Source organism: Scyliorhinus canicula, chromosome 2 (genome assembly GCF_902713615.1).
Source record: "Scyliorhinus canicula chromosome 2, sScyCan1.1, whole genome shotgun sequence".
NCBI lineage: Eukaryota > Metazoa > Chordata > Chondrichthyes > Carcharhiniformes > Scyliorhinidae > Scyliorhinus > Scyliorhinus canicula.
The window spans coordinates 130,868,143-130,889,343 of record NC_052147.1 but is presented as its reverse complement, the minus strand read 5'-3'; the positions used below and the strand labels follow the sequence as shown (position 1 = coordinate 130,889,343).

General features: G+C 50.7%; 1 protein-coding gene across 4 annotated transcripts in view; it reads right to left on the bottom strand.

Annotated features, from left to right (window-relative positions):
- Positions 1–8,696: 8,696 nt before the first annotated feature.
- The window catches only part of igf2bp2a (insulin-like growth factor 2 mRNA binding protein 2a), a 246,149-nt gene continuing 233,644 nt past the window's right edge, over positions 8,697–21,201 (bottom strand). For all 4 annotated transcript variants that reach the window (XM_038786815.1, XM_038786799.1, XM_038786808.1 and 1 more), the window contains 4 exons: positions 16,305–16,379; positions 13,059–13,190; positions 11,732–11,845; positions 8,697–9,252 (listed from right to left, as the gene is read on the bottom strand). In XM_038786815.1, coding sequence (XP_038642743.1) covers positions 9,157–9,252; positions 11,732–11,845; positions 13,059–13,190; positions 16,305–16,379 — 417 coding nt within the window. In that variant the 3' untranslated portion in view covers positions 8,697–9,156. The remainder of the gene's footprint in view (positions 9,253–11,731; positions 11,846–13,058; positions 13,191–16,304; positions 16,380–21,201) is intronic.

Below are 21,201 nucleotides of genomic sequence, written 5' to 3'. Positions count from 1 at the left end.
CTCTACCACCGGGCTTGTGGAGTAGCTGACCGGCGAGAACGGCAGTGGTGGCGTTACCAGTGCCCCCCAAACTCATGTCTTTACATGAGGCTGCCTCCACCCACTCCCAAAGCGACTCCTCCCCCACTACCCACTTCCTGACCATTGCTATATTCTCCGCCCAATAATAATTTCTAAAATTTGGAAGAGTGCACCCCCCCCCCCCCCCCCCCCCCCCCCCCCAAACGCCCCAGAAGCACCTTCTTCACCCACGGGGTTTTACCCGCCCAAACAAATCCCCAGATCTCTGCATTCACCTTTTTGAAGAACGCTTTGGGGATAAAAATTGGGAGGCTCTGGAAAACAAACAAAAACCTCGGGAGGACCGTCATTTTCACTGTCTGTATCCGACCCGCCAATGATGACGAGAGCACGTCCCACCTCTGAAAGTCCCCCCCTCATCTGTTCTACTAAATGCCCCAAATTCAGTTTATGCAGCTGCTCCCACCCCCGCGCCACCTGGATACTTAAATACTGAAAGCTCCCCCCCCCCCACCACCTTGAACGGCATTTCACCCAATCTCTTCTCCTGCCCCCTCCCACCTGACTCGCAAAAAAACTCACTTTTATCCATATTCACTTTGTATCCCGAAAACCGACCAAATTCCTCTAATATTCCCATAATCCTCCGACCCCCCAGCGGATCCGAAATGTATAGGAGTAAATCACCCACGTAAAGCAAGACCATGTGTGTCCCCCCCCGTACTATTCCCTGCCAGACCTTCGACGTTCTCAGTGCCGTTGCCAACGGCTCTATGGCCAGGGCAAACAGCAGTGGGGAAAGTGGACGTCCCTGCCTCGCCCCCGGTGCAGCCTAAAATAATCTGATCTCACCGGATTCATCCGCATGCTCTCCACCGGTGCCTGATATAACAACCACACCCAGTCCACAAAACCCTGCCCAAACCACCCCAGGACCTCCCATAGGTACTCCCACTCCACCCGATCAAAGGCTTTCTCTGCATCCATGGCAACCTCTACCTCTTGTCCCTCGGGAGGCATCATGAGCACATTAAATAACCTCCTGATGTTGGCCGCCAGGTGCCTTCCCTTCACGAACCCCATCTGGTCCTCGAGTACTCCCAGCTCCTTTGCCTCCTTACCAGCAGCAGTCCCAGTACCCACGTGAACTTCTTGTAAGATTCCACCGGGTAACCATCTGGACCCAGGGCCTTGCCCGATTGCATCACCTCCAGTCCTCCACTACTTCTACCAGCAGCACCTTGAGTATTGTTGGAGCTACACTTATCCAGGCAAGTGGAGAGTATTCTGATCGCACTCCTGACTTGTGCCTGATAGATGGTGGACATGCTTTGGGGAGTTACTCAGGATTCCTAGCCTCTACCTTCCCTACCTGCAAACCTTTTTCCAAAATAGAACTCTCCTGGTTGCACTCCCAGGCAAGGGCCACCAATGGTAAACCAATCAAAATTGGGGGTGTACATGTTGCCTGTACTGGAGGGATAGCAAATTGTACAGAGGCTGTAGAGCTGAAGATTCCCGAGGTCAGGATGGGTGAGGCTATGGAACAATTTGAAAAGGAGGACAAAAATTTTCAAGTCAGAGGCGGTTCTGTAACAATGGGCCCGATTCAACTGAAATATTTATTTTTCTTAAGAGTACCCACTTATTTTGTTTCCAATTAAGGGGCAATTTAGCGTGGCCAATCCACCTAACCTGCACATCTTTGGGTCGTGGGGTGAAAGCCACACAGAAATGGGGAGAATGTGCAAACTGCACACAGACAGTGACCCAGAGTCAGGATTGAACCCGGGTCCTTAGCGTCGTAGGCTAACCACAGTTCCACCATCACCATGCCACCCCTTAACGGAAACATTTCTGTGATTTGGGTGCGTTTGGTGGGATGTTTCTCAACGGCTGTGTTGGCAAAATCATGGCCCATATTTGACGGCATGTCATGCCAGAAATAAGCAGCTCGCCATTACTGGCTGTCTCACAGTCTGATTCTCCAGACTCGCACCTCAGCAGCTCGCTGCTAACAAGAGGGTGCTGCTTTTAAACACTCCCTCAGCCCCAATCAAACACACAAGCAAGGCAGCGTACAGACCTGTTCCTCGTCTGGGAACGCCAACCTAGCCTGGCTTCTCAGCGATGTTGGTGTGAGACAGGACACCATGTTCCCGCTAGGGGGTCGGAGGGCCAGCAGCAAGGTCACCAATACCACCTGGGAGACAGTGGTAGCGGCTGTCAGTGTGGGAAGCATGACCAGGAGGGCTGCTGTACAATGTTGGAAGGAGACAATGGCCTCCACTGAGCTGCAAGCTATCACCTCTCTCCTGGCATCAGTTCCGCCTTCCACTCCTCAAATTCCAACCCCCCCCCCCATACTGACAAATCACCGGCTGGCACCTCGCATCCTCCCCACATCCGATCTTCGTGCTTGCTCCTCAGCACCCACTGGTACCTACCATCATGTCCAGGTGTCATGCCCACACATCACCTGCTGACCCATCAAGCGTGTGGTTCACAATGCCTTCTCTTTGTCTCCGCAGAGATGGCCCATAATAAGTGAGAAAGGGTCAAGACGAATCAGCGGAGTGTCAGAGATTTGAGTCCTCCCCCTATGAGGAACAAACCCTGGGGTTGACAGAGAGAGCAGTCACCAACAGCGAGGTTGGCCTCCTCTGGAGAGGTGAGGATCCACTGCCCCTTCATCCAGATGACCTGTCTCAAGTGAGTTGTTCATGTCAGACAAAATGATTCTTGCCTCTCTCTGACCAGTCCGTCTTCTCTCAGGATCACTATCTGTGGAGGTTGGGCCATCCAGAGTTGTTTCCCCCGCCATCCAATAGACCACCTTAGAGGGGAGCTCCGAGGAGACCACCATTGAGACATCTCAGCTATCACCCCCACCTTCCACAGAGACACACACCCTTGGGCACAGTTGCTACACATCAGTTGGAGGCAGGAACATCCAAGGATGTCAGCACCCGGAGGTCTGTGGATCCCAAGGCTCAGCTGGGTCGGGTCAGGTGCCGAGTCTCTGGACAAGGTTCTCCCAGAGCTGAAGCAGATAAGAGGACACAGCCGTGACATTCAGGAGGGGATGTCAGCGACATTGCAGTGAGTACATAGCCGATTGGAGGAGTCCCAAAGGCTATGGGCACTGGAGATGATACTGACATTTGCATGGCACCAAGGCCAACACTGCTAGCGTGGTGATGGCAGGGGAAAACCTGGAGCATGATGTTCATGTCTTGAGTGATGTTGTCCAAGGCATGGCTCAGTCTGTGATGATCATGGCTGAAGGCCTCAGCATCATGTCCCAGTTACTGAGGTACTTATCCCTGACACAGATGGCGAGGCACTGCAGAGCATGGCCCAGTCACTGAGGACCATCGCTGAAGGCGTCCACACCATGATGCAGACAATGGGGAACTACCGGAAATAGCAGAGCCAAATTACTCAAGGGCCTCTGGAGCTTACCCCAGCTGCCCACCCATCCCTTGGAGACTCCCAGGGCACGTCAGGCAGAAGGAAGCACTAGAGGCCAACCTGGGGCCTGCCAACAAGAAGACCACGGTGGTCTGAAGTTCTTCAGAATCGCCCCTTCCTGACATCGGCACATATCAAGAGCAGCAGGCAGAACAGGGTGGCACAGCGCCCCCCCCCCCCCCCCCCCAAAAAAAACTCCAGGGAACCCCCCTCCAGAGAACGTCCGACAAGGGCATCCAAGGCCACAGGGCGCAGAATGCAGGAGGTTGCCTCCATCTCGATGTGCATCCTGGGAACCCGAGATGCAGCAGTAGACCACGAAAGATCATGGAGAGGTCAGTGAGTGGGCACAGGGTGTGGGGGCACTATCTGTATCTAGGGGGAATGGAAATGTCAAATATTCTCAATTAAAAAATGTTATGCCTGATATATATGCAGCCTCTGTCACATTAATCTTCACAGCGGCATGCCTGCATTCCCAGCCTGTTGCCCTCCACTCCCCAAGGCACAGTGGTCCAAGATCAAACCTCCCTGCTGAAGACCCCGGTTCAGAGGATGGGTGTGAGCGGGTTGTCAGCAGAAAGACAGGATTCAGAGGTTGGCATAAACTGAGGCACACCAGAGCTAACCTCACTTCGAGTTATGATTATTCTCCTTTGTTGCATATTGATCTGCTGACAGTACCGACAGAGGCCTATCAGCCTGGGGTGATGTTCCACAGACCCTTGGAGGGTGGAACAGGGTAGTCGGGGATGAGGATGTGGGAGGAAGGAGGGAAATGGGTGGGAAGGAGGGGAATACGGGGGAGGAGTAGAGGCATTGGAGCAGAAGGAGGGGGGGGGATGGGGAGGATTTGAACTGACGGACAAAGCCTCATCCTATGAGAATCGGACCCTTGCCTCTGCCTGTCCTCCATCCTCCAGCTCCACCTGTGGGGTACCCACCCCACCCCACCCTCGTCTTTCATCCCTCCTGGTCTGCCTCCTCCTCAAACAAGGCTGCATGTCCTTCCTCCTCCTGCATGTCAGGGCAGCATGGTAGCACAGTGGTTGCACTGTGGCTTCAGAGCACCAGGGTCCCAGGTTCGATTGCCGACTGGGTCACTGTGTGGAATCTGCATGTTCTCCCCGGGTCTGCGTGGGTTTCCTCCGGGTTCCTCCTAACTATGTCCCAAATGACATGCTTTTTGTGAAATGGACATTCTGAATTCTCTCTCAATGTACCCGAACAGGTGCCGGAATGTGGCGACTAGGGGATTTCCACAGTAACTTCATTGCAATGTAAGCCTACTTGTGGAGGGCACAGCAAACCACTACAAAACGGGAGACTCTCTGAGGGCTGAACTGCAGTGCACCACCAGTGGTTCAGGTACTGGAACCGCATTTTGAGTAGTCTGATGCACCGCTCAATGACAGCAGGGAGGGCAACATGGGCCTTATTGTATCAGGTCTCTGCCTGGGTCTCCGCACTGGCATCATCAGCCAATACTTCAGTGGGTGTCCCATATCCCCCCAGAGCCAACTCATCATCCTGGGTGGTCCTCGAAGACATCTCAGCGAGTCCCAGGATATAACTGTCACACAGCCTCCCGGGATAGCGTGCTCATAGATGCGTGATCTGGAGGTGGTGGTCACACACGAGTTCAACATTCAGGGAGTGGTACCCCTTCCTGTTAATAACGTGCGTCCCATCTATTGTCCCTTAGACCTGGGGCATCTGAGCAATGCCTGAGAATCCTGCAGCCCGGGCTTGGTCTGCTGCCTGGGTATACAGGGCATCTGTGGCCTCATGGATCCACTTGTGGGCTGTAGCTTCGTATATGTTGCACAAGTCCCTGTTCAAGCCCTGGAAAGAGCCTGTTGGATAAAAGTTCAGGGCTGCTGCGACATACACGGCCACCGGAGCGGGTACCCTCCTCCTCGGGATGCCAAGTCCGTGAGGACACGGCACAGTTGCCAGACTGTATCTATGTTGAGACGGAGTCCCTGCGACACTTGCTGCCCGTCATCTCCTCGAAAGACCAACAACACGTGCACCTTGAGCCATTGCTGGCATCCCTTCTGGGTTCCTTCTCGGGCCTTTACAACTCTCTGCGGTAAGGAATTCCACAGATTCACTACCCTCACAGACAACATTCCTCCTCATCTCAGTCTTAAATCCTCTGAGATTATTCCCTCTGCTCCTAGACTCTCCCACAAGGGGAAACAACCTCGCAACATCTACCCTGTCAGCCCCCTGAAGATCCTGTATGTCTCAATAAGGTCGTCTACAAGTACAAGCCCAACCTACTCAACTTCTCCTCATGGTAAAATCCCTCCATACCCATAATCAACCTGGTAAACCGTCTCTGGACTGCCTCCAATGCCAGGTGTGATAAGGATACATACCTGTGCATAGCGTGTTTATAGTGAGAGGCATGCTGTCACATGAAATCTGACAGAGCAGAGCGTGGAGTGCTGAAGCAATGGTTCCACTGCTTGAATCGTTGTGAAGGAGGCCTGCAGAACATGGCTGAATGGATCTCGAGCTTTCAGCTGCAGGTCGCACAACCTCGCTGTCATGAGGCCGCCATTACCACCTTTCATCAGGTGAGAAGTTGGCCAACAGAAGCACCGAAGGTGGCAGAGGAAAAGAATGAGGAAGAGGGAGAGATGCAGCAGCCTGGACACACTCCTTCTGGAAAACTATACCAGTGCAATAACCACAACTCCAATTCCCCAATAATTCCACACTCCCTCCCTGTGTCACTGATCGTCACAGTGTCCGCATGGCCCCAATGCAAATATTAAAGACATCATAGACATTCCAAATGTATTTAAAGAATTAAACTATACCACATCCTATCTAAACTCCACATCCTTGTGCATTCCCTTAGCGCCCGTCTTCCGTGTGCCTTTGCTTGTACTAGTGCACCTTTACACTGTTGCTCCAGTGACCCTGTCATGCTTGCTGAAAGGCTGCTGACTTTTACTGGGGGAGACCGCAGAAGGTCCTGGGAGGACTGAACAGCTCTGGGTCTCGAAGCCCCGGCTTCAGACTCCACAGGCTAACAGCTAGGGCATTGGCGGCAAGAATGCTGCCTTCCTGAGAGAGGACAACAGGAAGTCGCTGCCACTTCCCTGGGGCAGCATCTGGGTAATCCCAGTAATTTGTTGGATGGGCAGAATACTGAGACAGTCTGAGAGAATGAAAGATGCTGGGTGGATGTTGCTTGTGTTACAGTCAGCCATCAGTCACTCCACCCTGACTGATCACCTGTGCCATTTTGGAAAGGACAGGTTCCAAGCCCTGTGCCAAGAAAGCGGCAGACATTGCAAAGCTCCTCAAGAATGAACACAGGCTTTCTGGCAGGTCTGCACATTCTCAGACTTTTCCAACAGGCTTGCCCTCAGCCGAGTTCTCTGCATGTGTGACCTCGATCTCCCGTGAGCTGGTAGCTGCGCTTTTGTTTCCCTTGGCCGATAAAGCCCACATGTACGTGATGTGTCACCACGTGCAGATCCTGTCATTACACTATTGTTAAAGGAAGTCCAGTACCTGTATCTGAGCCAGTAGCTGCGAATGGGAAATCGTGTGACCCGTGTCCCTCTACCACTACTCTCTTCTGGTCTTCCCTTCAATGGCTGGACAGCTTGCATGTTTTTGGGCATTTAAAATTAAAAAATCAGGGACAAGACTTGGGTTGCACTAAGGTGTGGAGGGAGGAGAAAGTAAGAAATTTGTGCTTGCACCATCAGCTGTTTCAGCCAAGGGAGCTCAGGCTGAGGGAGAAGTTGGCCTTTGGGAGGAGGATTAGTTGATGATTCAGTCCTGCCTCTGACCACGCCATCGACAAGAGCTCTTCACATCATGGCCAGCACACTGATTCTTTCATGGGGGCGAGAACGTGCAGGCGAATCTCCCACTCTTTTGTTCATTCCTGCCACCGCTTGCAGGAGTGCGCCAGTAGCGTGTGCTTGCTGCAAAAAGTGACGCTTCTAAAATGCCCACGAGAGGAGAGGTTAAGCTCTGAATGTTCGATAGGTATTCTGACTGGTAAGAGACTGTGGCAGGTGGCTGATGGCGGTTTGGTGAATTGAACAGTGTCTGAGTTGAGTGCTTCAGATGATAGGATATTGCATTTAAAGACACACTTCCTGCCCAATCTTTACCAATTGTCATTAAAATTCTGGCGGCGCCTGCATTCAGTTTCAGGTTAAACTATTGGCACTGACCTCTGCGATCGTCAGTTCCCTTCACTACCTTCTCATGAGGATCCTCACCACCTGCATTTAGAGTTGGTGTATCTCGATAGACTCTGGAAGAAGGACAATGAGCTAGAGCGTCATGAGAGAGGGGGAAAGGACATTGCACAGACAGAATTGCTTTACACATGCAGGTTTCATGACAAATTAGTTCCACGTCTTACTGGTAGAACTCTGGTTGTCTCAATAAGCAGATGGAGGAATAATACATGTCCAAGAACAGCCATTCCATCTCACCGCTTCTATGTATTGACCTTTCGCCCTGTGTCTACCTTCTCCTTTCTCTATTGCCCACCATTTCTCTCTTTTACTGAAGACCCCCCTCTCCTCGGTGCCTAATCTTTTGCTCCCGTCTCTCCCTACCTTCCCCACCCGAGCTCTCCTCCCCACTCTCCCCACCTCGAGCTCTCCTCCTGTGCCCACCTTCCCCGCTCTCCCCCACCCCGACCTCTCCTCGTGCCCACCTCCCCCACCCCAACCTCTCCTCCTGTGCCCACCTTCCCCGCCCTCCCCCACCCCGACCTCTCCTTCTGTACCCACCTTCCCCCCTCTTCCCTACCCGAGCTCTCCACCCCGCTCTCCCCCAACCGACCTCTCCTCCTGTGCCCACTCTCCCCCACCTCGAGCTCTCCTCCTGTGCCCACCTTCCCCACCCCGACCTCTCCTCCTGTGCCCACCTTCCCCACTCTCCCCCACCTCGAGCTCTCCTCCTGTGCCCACATTCCCCACTCTCCCCCACCCCGACCTCTCCTCCTGTGCCCACCTTCCCCACTCTCCCCCACCTCGAGCTCTCCTCCTGTGCCCACCTCGCCCGCTCTCCCCCACCCCAACGTCTCCCCCTGTGCCCACCTTCCTCTCGCCTGTGTACCACCTTTGTCCTTTCTCTTAAACCCACCATCTGCCCTCGCCCACCCCCCCGTTACAGCTTTCAAAAAATAAACTTACGACAAGTGATGATTTCTGGCCTCAAAGATATGATTTAATCTCTCAGGAAAAAAAATAGCAAACGAAATGAAACAAAAAAATGCACGTGTTATCTACAAAGCAGTGTTAAACCAGAACTAGTTTCAATTTTATTATAAAAAAAAACCCTATTCACACTACCACGGCCCAAGTGCCTGTTCGATTTCCTGAACGGTCTACAATTCAGCCTAGGTCACCCAACGGAAAGGATCAGAGTAATGCGAGAGATTCTTCAGACAGACTGTGGCGGACTGCCGGCAGTCACTGCTTCCTCCGTACAAATTCCCCGCTGTAGCTGCAGAGCCACAGCCTTTGGTTGGGAAACATCCTTTTTTTTTGTTTCATTTGTCTGTCGTTTCTTTGGTTCGTTCCCGGCCTGTCGATCTCTTGTGTCCACGTGTCGGAAGGGCTACATTCGTCAGCTGTTGCTCGCGTTCCCAGCTCTTGCCAAGCTTCACTTGCTGCGCTGCAAGGTCATAGCTCCCGCCTGCTGTTTCTGCTCCTGCTGCTTGACCTGCTGCACAATCTCTCGAATCTTGCGCTGCGCGGTCTGCAGTGGACCGGGGGGGGAGGGGGTTGGGGGAGAAGACACACAAAACAGTCAGAAGCAAAAAAAAAAAACAACTCTCGCCTCAAATGCCAAAACAACAGTCATCTCTGTTAGAATCCAGCAACAGCAGAAGAAACACCAGCTTGCCCAGGGGCCCAACGTAAAATGAACATCCTGGGGTCCATTGGAAGAAAGCTGCTTGCATTTGGTACTAAACAAGCAATCTCCATGATGATTGACTGTACAAATCGAATGGTAAAAGGTGGAACTTTGTTTGTGGGAACGATGGAAGGCCATTCAGCCCCTCCAACCTGCTCCACCATTCAATTAGATCATGGCAGATCTGCACCTTAACGTCATCTTACCCCGCTTGGTTCAATCCTTCAAGTCTCTCACTTGACAGAAATCTATCAATCTCAGTTTTGAAACATGTGTCAGATCTCCTGGCTCAGTAGTTTTTTGGTGGGGAGAGTTACTAACCTTGTGAAGAGCCACCTCTTTACATTACTCCTGACTGGCCTGCCTCTAACTTTAAGGTTGCTTGCCTTGTTCCGGACTCCAGCCCACATTCCCCGAGCCCCCAGAGGGGGCAGGTTCCCTCTATCGGCCTCATCAAGTCCTTTCATCATAAACATGGCAATCAAATGAACTCTTATAGGCCTTTGATTGGTCAAATGGCTTCCCAAATGAAGTAAATGACTCACTGAACATAAGCCATTAATCTATTATTTGTTTTGAGCATTTCAGCCCCAGCTTCATTCTGCTCAATCTACATTGAATCTGTCTGTGTGAGGTGTGGTTCCCACAACTGAACCTGGTGTTCAGAGCAAGTGTCAAATTAGAGCTCTGCACAACTGGAACAGAACTTCAACCCCTCTGCATTCCAGCCCACAAATAAAGGCCAATGTTACTTTCACATTTTTAACAACTTGATGCCCACAAGTAATTTCTTCAATTGAAACCCAAAGTCTCTCTATTCTCCCACAGTTTCTAGCTTCATACTTATCTCTTGGTTGCAAATCCAAGGTAAGTGACCGCACACTTTTCTCACATTGGGCTGGACAATGACGTTCACATGATCTATCGGCTTCTCTTACTGACTTTCTGCTTCTGTGTAACTTTGTTGAGCTACCTACTTTCTAGCTAGGAATTCCCAATCCTCTGTATCTAAACTGTGCAGTACAAAGTCTGTGGCTGTTTGATATTGGGCACCTGCCCAATGGTTCGCTCTCCAGCACCAACATGGTCTTGTTGACAAACCCAACAACAAAACTGGACAAACAACATTTTTGTGTTCCATTTAGCAGTGGGCAAATAGAAATAGAGTTGGAGAGAAAGGCGTGTAGGCATGGCTGGCCCAGCAAGCAGTCCGATGCTGGATTACCCATCAAGCTGAAACATATATTAAACTAATTCAGGGAGAGGATCGGTGGCACAGTGGTTAGCACTGCTGCCTCACGGCGCCGAGGTCCCAGGTTCGATACCAGCTTCGGGTCACTGTCCGTGTGGAATTTGCACGTTCACCCCGTGTTTGCATGGATCTCACCCCCACAACCCAAAAGATGTGCAGGGTAGGTGGATTGGCCACGCTAAATTGCCTCTTGATTGGAAAAATAACAACTGTTTCAGATGCACTCGACATAATAACAAAGAAAATGAAATGAAATGAAAATCGCTTATTGCCACAAGTAGGCTTCAAATGAAGTTACTGTGAAAAGCTCCTAGTCGCCACATTCCGGCGCCTATTCAGGGAGGCTGGTACGGGAATTGAACCGCGCTGCTGGCTTGCCTGGGTCTGCTTTCAAAGCCAGCGATTTAGCCCTGTGCTAAACCAGCCCCTAAGACAACACAAAGGATTCCAGCTTTCATGTGGGGCCTATGAGTTGTGATCACAGGACAATGGATTAGGGCCTTCATTAGGACACTGACTGGACTGGTTTAGGAGGCGACTAATTATTTTCCAGTCGTTATGGACCCTCAGCATTTTAGTCAAGTGTCACCTTGGGTTCCACATTCAAAACTCTGAAAGGCTAGGTGACATGATTAAATTGAGGACTGACAGTCCTCTCAGGCAAATGCAGAAGACTCCACGGTACCAGGTTTAGGAAGAGCTGGAAGATCTTCCTGATGTCCTTGCCAATATTTATTCTTCAATTATTACTGAATAAGATGATCTCATCATTATCACACGGTTATTTGTCAGAGCTTACTAAGGGACATTGACTGCTACATTTCCCATAGCACATCAGTGACTGATGTATGCAAGTAATGTGCATCTCTGTAAGCAAATGTTATAGAATTGTGTGAAGATTGGTCTTGATATCTAATTCACCATCTGGCTTTATGCAGCATAACTCTGTGTCCTACAAGGTTGGCCATCCTGCTTCACACTGGTCCACTGACTGTATCTCACTTGCCCGAGGATGTCCTTTGCTGTGGGACATAATGTGATGGAGGTCAACGGTCACCGTTGCCTTACCTGACTGGCGAAGAAATGACCGATAATTTTCACGATGACCTCGTCGTTGTCGTCTGGCGTCTGGTCCCGGGGAACGATCACCTCGGCACTCGTGATGTTCTGCAGCTCATTCACCTGAGAAGCAGACGGCAAAGGTGAGGGGGGTGGTGGGGCGGAGGAAGGGTGAGCGCTGGCAGAGTGCCAAACTCCAGGCATCAGCATGAATCAGCAGTAACGTTTACCAGAAAAGAAATGGCCCAAACTACAACGGGGAAATTCGCCAGCCTGCTTGTGTGCAGTGGAGAATTTATGGGAGATTGTTTTTGAGTGGCTAGAGGAAAGCCAGTCACGGGCAGACCCCGAGTAACTGGGCGTCGAGTGGTTTGACCCTCATCCAGCCTCTACCATCCTCGGCTTCCAAACTGACTTGGTTTAGAGCATCTTTCGTCCATTATGTACTGGGGCCTGAAGCGTCAATCCATCAATAGCTCAATGGGAAAGGAGCAATATGAATGACACCCCCCCGCCCCCAACCCCATCCCTTCCCTACTGAGACTTCAGCTTCAACAACGTCCAGTAGAAAAATCACACGGTGATCCTATTTCAGCAACAAGGCGGCAACAGGAATAATTAGGCTCGATGTACTCTGAATCTGGGCAAACTGGTCCCTACTCTCAGCATGTGTGTCTGAATAGGTTATCTGTAGTGACTCGGTGTGGCCACAAGAGGTCAGGATGTGTACATTTTCTCCCCATGTGACAGTCACATGTGGAATACTCCTGCTTATAATAATAATCTTTATTGTCACAAGTAGGCTTACATTAACACTGCAATGAAGTTACTGTGAAAAGCCCCTAGTTTCCACATTCCGGCGCCTGTTCGGGTACACCGAGGGAGAATTCAGAATGTCCAAGTTACTTAACAGCACGCCTTTCGGGACTTGTGGGAGAAACCGGAGCGACCCGGAGGAAACCCAAGTAGACATGGGGAGAGCCCAACCTGGGAATCGAACCTGGGACCCTGAAGCTGTGAAGCCATAATACTGCCCACGGTGGTACCGTGCCTCCCATCCATTCGTTCGGTCTACTTTGCCCAAGATCTTGTTTTTTACGTTAACAAATTTAACCTATGGCATGACGCTCATGTGACTGAGCACAGCATAGATTCACTGATTTGGGAGAGCAGGGCAAGGAGCTGGTGGAACAACACTATCGGGGTATCGGCTGGTGTTGAAACTGACTGTGGGTGGGGGATGGGGGAGTTGATGTCTGTCCATGTCACTGAGGTTCACACCCAGTCACAAGGCGGTTTGTATTCAGATCGTTCCGTTGTGAACGCCACAACTTACCGTCTTCCCGCCTTTACCGATGACCCTCCCAGCAGCGGAGGATGGGACCTTGATGTTTGCCTCTAGTTTCACCTCTTCCTTTGGATTAAAGAAATTTTCCTCTTTCAGTTTCCCATAGATCCGGCCTTGGGCCTGAAGCAAGAAAACAAAAACTAAATCACTGTACGGCTCCAAATGGGTCCTGTCACTGACCCTCAAGCTGTAACTGACCATACTGTTAACCAAACATTCATCCAGGGTCACAGACTGCCCACACTGAAACACATCACCTGTTTTACTCCCTCAGGTCAAACTCATGAGCGAGCAAGAGCACGAGAGAGCGTGAGAGCATGAGAGAGCGTGAGAGCACGAGAGAGCGTGAGAGCACGAGAGAGCGTGAGAGCACGAGAGAGCGTGGGAGCACGAGAGAGCGTGGGAGCACGAGAGAGCGTGAAAGCACGAGACAGCGTGAAAGCACGAGAGAGCGTGAAAGCACGAGAGAGCGTGAAAGCACGAGAGAGCATGGGAGCACGAGAGACCATGGGAGCACGAGAGAGCGTGAGAGCACTAGAGAGCATGGGAGCACGAGAGAGTGTGAGAGCACGAGAGAGCTTGAGAGCACAAGAGAGCGTGAGAGCACGAGAGAGCGTGAGAGCACGAGAGAGCGTGAGAGCATGAGAGAGCATGGGAGCACGAGAGCACAGGAGAACTTGAGAGCACGAGAGAGCGTGGGAGCACGAGAGAGCGTCAGAGCACGAAAGAGCGAGAGTACGACAGAGCGTGAGAGCACAACAGAACGTGAGAGCACAACAGAACGTGAGAGCACAACAGTGCGTGGGAGCACGAGAGAGCGTCAGAGCACAACAGAGCGTGAGAGCACGAAAGAGCGAGAGCACGACAGAGCGTGAGAGCACGAAAGAGCGAGAGCACGACAGAGCGTGAGAGCACGACAGAGCGTGAGAGCACAACAGTGCGTGGGAGCACGAGAGAGCGTCAGAGCACGAGAGAGCGTGAGAGCACGAGAACTTGGGAGCACGAGAGAGCGTTAGAGCACGAGAGCGAGAGAGCACGAGAGAGCATGAGAGCACAAGACCGAGAGCACAAGAGAGCGTGAGAGCACAACAGAGCGTGAGAGCACGAGAACTTGGGAGCACGAGAGAGCGTGAGAGCACGAGAGAGCGTGAGAGCACGAGAGAGCGTGAGAGCACGAGAGAGCGTGAGAGCACGAGAGAGCGTGAGAGCACGAGAGCGTGAGAGCACAAGAGAGCGTGAGAGCACAAGAGAGCGTGAGAGCACGACAGAGCGTGGGAGCACAAGAGCGTGAGAGCACGCGAGCGAGAGCACGAGAGAGCGTGAGAGCACGAGTGCACAAGAGAGCGTGAGAGCACGACAGAGCGTGAGAGCACGACAGATCATGAGAGCACGACAGAGCGTGAGAGCATGACAGAGCGTCAGAGCACAACAGAGTGTGACAGCACAACAGAGCGTGAGAGCACGACAGAGCGTGGGAGCACGAGGGAGCGTGAGAGCACGAGGGAGCGTGAGAGCACGAGAGAGCGTGAGAGCACGACAGAGTGTGGGAGCACGAGAGAGCGTGAGAGCTTCAGAGAGCGAGAGCACCAGGGGTACGGTGCTGCCCTTGCCAGCAGGATGCTCTATGGCACCCTATTGGTACAGTGCCCACTGCCCCTGGGTGAGCCATCTGATGCCCAGTTGGCTGGGTGGGACAGGTATGGCGGAGTGTGGGGTGCGGGGTTGGAGGGCTGAATGGTGGGGGCAGTGGGGTGGGGGTCACTGATACGGCTGGTGTCACTCTGCAGAACCAGGGGCCAAGGTGAGTGGTTAATGGGGTGCGCAGCATGGTGACTGCCTTGCAGGCCGCAGCAATGGCAGTCTGTGCCTGGGCATTGCCCCAGCAAACAGTTCCCCCCCCCCGAAAGCCCAGGCATGGCCCCCCCACCCCAGCCAGCGTCCGGCCCGACAGTTCACGGTCGCACGCGCCTCTGTGTCCTATCTCCTCTCCCTCTCCCTCATCAGCCACGATGCCAGTTTCACAATTTTTAAAAGCATGAGTGAACCTCGCCATCGGGAATTTGCCTGGTGGAGGCGGAGAATCGTGGAGAATCCAGAGAATACCGGCTCGGGCCCATTACTGATATGCCAACAGCGTTTGCTGTACATGCGTTCCAGATCACACTGACGCTGCTGTTGAGGTGGCGGAGAATTGCGATTTGGCACGAGACTGGCTCCCATCACTGATTCATTGCCCAATCCCATTTCCTGATTCCGGCATCGGCTGACGGAGAATGCCGCCCAGCGAATTTCTTGAGTGCTTTCTCCAGAAATGTGTCCTGGAACCAGCATTGGGAGCATTTGCCTCATTAGATTTAATGATGAGTAATGATGACAGATTTAATTAACACCCGGACAACAAATTAACATTTAAAGAATGTGTTCCAGAGAGGATGATTGTAGGAGGGGGTAAAACATCCACGGACAAGCACGGAAGTTAAAGATAAAGACAAAAACGAAGAGTCATAGTTTTAGGATAAAGGGTAGTAGATTTAAAACATAGATGAGGAGAAATTACTTCTCTCAAAGGATCGTGAATCTGTGGAATTCACTTCCCCAGAGTGCGGTAAATGCCGTGACATTGAGTAAATTAAAGGAGCCATTAGGCAGATTTTTAATGAGTAATGGGTTGAAGGGCAATGGAGAACGGGCAGGAAAGTGGAGTTGAGGCTGTGAAATCAGCCATGATCGTACTGAATGGCAGAGTGGGCTCGAGGGGCTGAATTGTCTACTCCTGCTCCTAGTTCTTATGAACAGAGACCAAATTAAGATAATGGAGTTCAATGTGTTTGAAAGGTAGGAACACACAAGAGATTGAGGTAAGGCTGTCTTCAATGAGATGGGGCAGAAGTTATCCACAGCAAAGTGGGTGAATCCATTAATGGGCAAAGATCATTAGAATTGACTACGCCACAGAACAAGTTTGGAGCATGAAAGGGCAAGGAAGCTGCTTGACAAAGAAAGAACAACCCTTGGACAAATAAAGGGGTAAAGTACAAAATAAAATAGTCAAAGCAGATAAGTAATAGAACAGATCTTGGTGAATGGAGACACCAACCAAAACGGAAGGTTAATAAGGCCATAAAACAACTACTAAAAACTGGGGATTTTTTCTCCACAGGGGATAGAATTGAAAAGGAGGTTCGACTAACATTGTGCTGAGCCCTGGTTAGATCCCTCCACTTGTTAACTCACCTTGAACTGAGCCTCTGGTGAGCCTGTGATAATCACCATCCTCTCATTTGCCTCAGGACCTTCGGCAGCAGCGATCTGCAATTTAAACACACAAACGAGTGAGGGTCAAAATCAGTATCTGCTCAACACCCTCTTCTGAGTAAAAGCCATTATTTCTTCAATGGCAGCTCAAATGCAGAGTAAACGGCAACGTGGCCGATTGCTGTGCAGTACATCCTCTTATGTGAAACAGATATGAGGTAACTAAAGGGGGGGGGGGGGGGGGAAATAAAAACAAAAGACTACAGATGCTGGAAATTTGAAATAAAAACAAAGTGGAGTAACCCAGCATCTGAGGTTGGAATTGAACCCAGATTCCTGGAGCTATGAGGCAGCAGTGCTAACCACTGTGCCGCCACGCCACCCAGAGGTCCATAAAATAATTAGGGGCACTGATAAGATAGATAGACAAAATCTTTTCCTAAAGGTAGGGGGGTGGAAAGCCAGAGGGGCAAAGGTTTAATATGACAGGGGAGTGATATAAAAGGGTCCTGAGGGGCAATTCTTTCACACAGAGGGCGGTAAATGTGTGGAACGAGCTGCCAGAGGCAGGAGCAGAGACGGATACAATTTTGTCTTTTAAAAGCATTTAGACAGTTACATGGGTAAGATGGGTATAGAGGGATATGGGCCAAATGTAGGCAATTGGGACTAGCTTAATGGTAAAAACTGGGCGGCATGGACAAGTTGAGCCGAAAGGCCTGTTATGCTGGGAACCTCTATGACAGTATGTCTGGCAGCAACTGTGGAGAGAGAAACAGAGTTAACATTTTGAGTCTAATATGATGACTCCAAAAATATATTTTGCAGTACGAATGGAAACTTAACAAGGATACCCAAATATACAAAAATACTTTGCAATTGCATTAGAAAAATGTGGACGGTGAGGTATAATGTGGACTCCTTGAATACTGATAGTGGTGATAATGTCAATGAAAGTAAGGAAATATTGAATACTGAATGATTACTTTGCATCAGCATATACAGTCAAGGAACAGGCCAACTTGTTGGCCGTCCCAAGAAACTAATAGTATATGAGGGGCAGGGATTTAGAAAAATTAATAAAAGCAAAATAATAGTAATGGAGAAAATAATGGGACTGAAGAGTGACCAATCTCCATGATCAGTTTGGTTTACATCCTCCCGACAAAAGGGGTTTTTGAGAACATTTCAGTTGCCTGCATTATAATCTTCCAACATTTCTAAGCTCGAAAAATTGTGAGCGTCACTTTGTTAAAAGGAAGATGAGAGGGAAAAACCAAGGAATTAAATTCCAGTGAGTTGAAAATCTTCTGTCAGGAAATTGCCAGAGTAAGAGTCAATAATTAAGGATCGGGTAACAGAACTTTGAACATTTTTGGTTGATTTGTGATGGGGAGGTCATGCCTGATGAACCCGATTGATTTTTTTATTTGAAGAGATGCCAAGTGTAGTGGTCAGGCAAATGCCAATGGATATTTTAAATGGACTTCCAGAAAACATCTGATAAAATCCTTCATAAGAGGCGGTTGGCTAAAGCTCAAACCCATGGAACTGAAGGCAAATTATATGGCCTGTTTAGGAAATTGGCCGAGTGGCAGGAGACAGAGTATAATGGGGAAGTACTTTGGGTAGGGTTAAACTAGTAGTTGAGGCCTCAACTATTTTTCCATTTTTCCTGCCTGTTATAGACATGGTTTTACAGGTTAATCATTTACGTGTTTGGTCACGTTATGAACGTACCTTCCTTGGCCATAAAGTCCAGGACTGCGACTCGAACCTGGAGCTTTTGGCTCAGAGGTACCCACTGTGCCACAGGTAGCAGTGTGTATTATACAGTCAGCTTCCAGAAGCTGAAACCCAGAACCTTCTGACTTATAGTGCTACCACTGGCCGATGGCTCCTATTTCCTCCCACAAGTTCCGAAAGACGTGCTGTTAGGTAATTTGGACATTCTGAATTCTCCCTCAGTGTACCCGAACGGACGCCGGAATGTGACGACTAGGGGCTTTTCACAGTAACTTCATAGCAATGTTAATGCAAGCCTACTTATGCCAATAAAGATTATTATTATATTTTAAGTGTCAAATACGTGATACAAGGTACTGTCAGGGGGAAAATGTTAATCTACCCATTTCTAATGTACATGCTTACTAGAATATAATAATCACATTAAAAATAAACCAGCAAGCCAGTTCCCTAATTAAAATACAAAATAGCTGGGGGACTTCCGGTGGTGGCCATGGAAGGGTAGGTCGCACATTTGATAGCTCCTGCCTGTGACAGACTTTTGGACCTTTTCCCCCGTTTTCCCCCGGATTTTATGGGATAAATTGGTGAAGAGTGAGACAGTGAGGAGAAATCCCCCTCCGGTGTATGGAGAATGGTTTCCTCCCACAGTCCAAAGATGTGCGGGTTAGGTGGATTGGCCATGCTAAATTGCCCGTAGTGTCCTAAAAAAAGTAAGGTTAAGGGAGGGGTTGTTGGGTTACGCGTATAGGGTGGATACGTGGGTTTGAGTAGGGTGATCATTGCTCGGCACAACATCGAGGGCCGAAGGGCCTGTTCTGTGCTGTACTGTTCTATGTTCTAATTGGGCCAGAAGTGGCTGTGTGAGAAGACAAAGTCCTAGAAGGAAGACGCGAACAGAGCCGGCAACGCGGGAAAGCATGGTGGAGAGCAAGGGCCGCGGGGTCGACGGAGCAGCTGGTGAAGTTTTTCGAAGATTACTTCATCAAGCTGAAGAAGGACACGCTGGACCCGATTAAGGCTTCGATTGATTAAGTTGTGCAGAATCAAGAGATCCACGGGAGGGCGATCCAGGAGTTGGAGAAAAAGGTGTCCGAGCACGAGGAGTACATAACCGTGCTGGAGACCAAGGTGGAGATGATGAACGACCGCCAGAAAAGAATGCAGGAGGACCTGGAGAACAGGTCCACGAGGCAACATCTTAGAATTGTCGGCCTCCCTGAAGGCAGTGAGGGATCGGATGTGAGGAATTATGTGACGGACATGTTCGAGAAGTTGATGGGGGCTGAGGCGTTCCCTCGGCCCCTGGAAGTGGATAGAGCGCACGGAGCCCTCGCGAAGAAGCCCCGAACGAACGAGCAGCGAGGGCCATGGTGGTACACATTCACCGATTCCTTGACAAGGAACACGTTCTGCGGTGGGCCAAGAAGGAATGGAGCAGCAAGTGGGAGAATTGCGAGCTGCGAATTTATCAGGACCTGGGCGCAGATTTGGCCAAGAGGCGAGCTGGGTTTAATCGGGTAAAAACGGCCCTCTTTAAGAAGGGGATGAAGTTTGGGATGCTGTACCCAGCCCGTCTGTGGGTCACACATGAGGAACGGGACTTCTACTTCGAAACACCAGATGAAGTATGGACTTTTATTAAAGAAAAGAGGCTGGAGGCGAATTAAAATACACTGAAGCCTTGGAGAGTACTGTGGTGATGATTTGTTGTGCTGGGCTGTATAAGTATAAGTAGTGCTGTGTGTAATAAGGGGCTGTTTGAATGGCTGAAGGTAACTTTGTCTTGCAGGGAGCTGGTTAGAGGGGGGATGGGCTATGGGATTGGTTTTGTTTGTTGGGTGTTTTTTTTCTAAAGTGGTTGTTTCTTCACTGTTTCTTTTTCTGATGTTTGTTTACTGGGGGATGTGATGCTTTTGATATGTTTGTCCAAGTGGGGGGAAAGATGAGAGAACAATGGGGAGACCGACTGCTTGGTGCCAGGGGCGGGCGCTATCAAGTCAGCTGACTCTCGGAAGCGCAGTGGGGGGTGAGCAGGTGTTAAGCTGGAGCTTGACTTGGGGGATTGGGTTTCTAGAGTTGTTGCTGGGGGGGAGGAGGGAGAGTGGGGGTGGGGGGGGGGGGGGGGGGGAGCTGCTTTGCTGACAGGGGAGGAACTGTTACTAGGAGACAAATGGGAGATCGGGAACGGTGAATGCCCGAGGGGGGGCTCCAGGTGGCGGAGGGCGCGAGCTAGAGGCTGCCTAAAAAGGGTGATGGCTAGTCGGTAGGGGGGGCTGGAAGCCCCCCCGACCAGGCTGATTACATGGAACGTCAGAGGGCTGAAAGGGCCGGTCAAGAGGGCTTGCATGTTTGCGCATTTGAGGGGGCTGAAGGCAGACGTGGCAATGCTACAAGAGACACACCTAAAGGTTACAGACCAGACGAGATTGAGAACAAAGAACATAGAAAGGGGTGGGTCAGCCAAGTATTCCACTCAGGGCTGGACTCAATGACCAGGGGAGTAGCGATCTTGATCAACAAACAAGTGGCATGCGAGGCAGGGAGAATCGTGTCAGACAACGGGGGTGGTAGGTACATAATGGTGAGTGGGAGGTTGGAGGGGGTGCGGGTGGTACTCGTGAACATATGTGCTCCGAATTGGGACCATGTGGAATTTATGCGGTGGGTGTTAGGTAAGATCCCAGACTTAGGGTCACATAACCTGATCATGGGAGGAGACTTTAACACAGCCATTGATCCGGATTTGGACCGGTCAAAATCCAGGACAGGGGGAGGCCGGCTGCGTGAAATGAATTGAAGGGGTTTATGGAACAGATGGTGGGTTTGGAGGGGGGGGGGGGGGGGTAGACCCATGGAGGTTTGCACGGCCAAGGGCGAAGGAGTTTTCCTTTTTCTCACATGTCCACAAGGTATACTCTCGCATCGACTTCTTTGTTCTGGGTAGGGCGCTAATACCGGAGGTGGTGGAGACTGAGTACTCGGCCAATCAGTGTCGATCATGCCCCACACTGGGTGGATCTACGGGTTAGTGTGGAGAGAGGGCAACGCCCGCTGTGGAGACTGGATGTGGGGTTGCTAGCGAATGAAGCGATCTGTGGGCGGGTTAACAAGTCCATCCAGAACTACC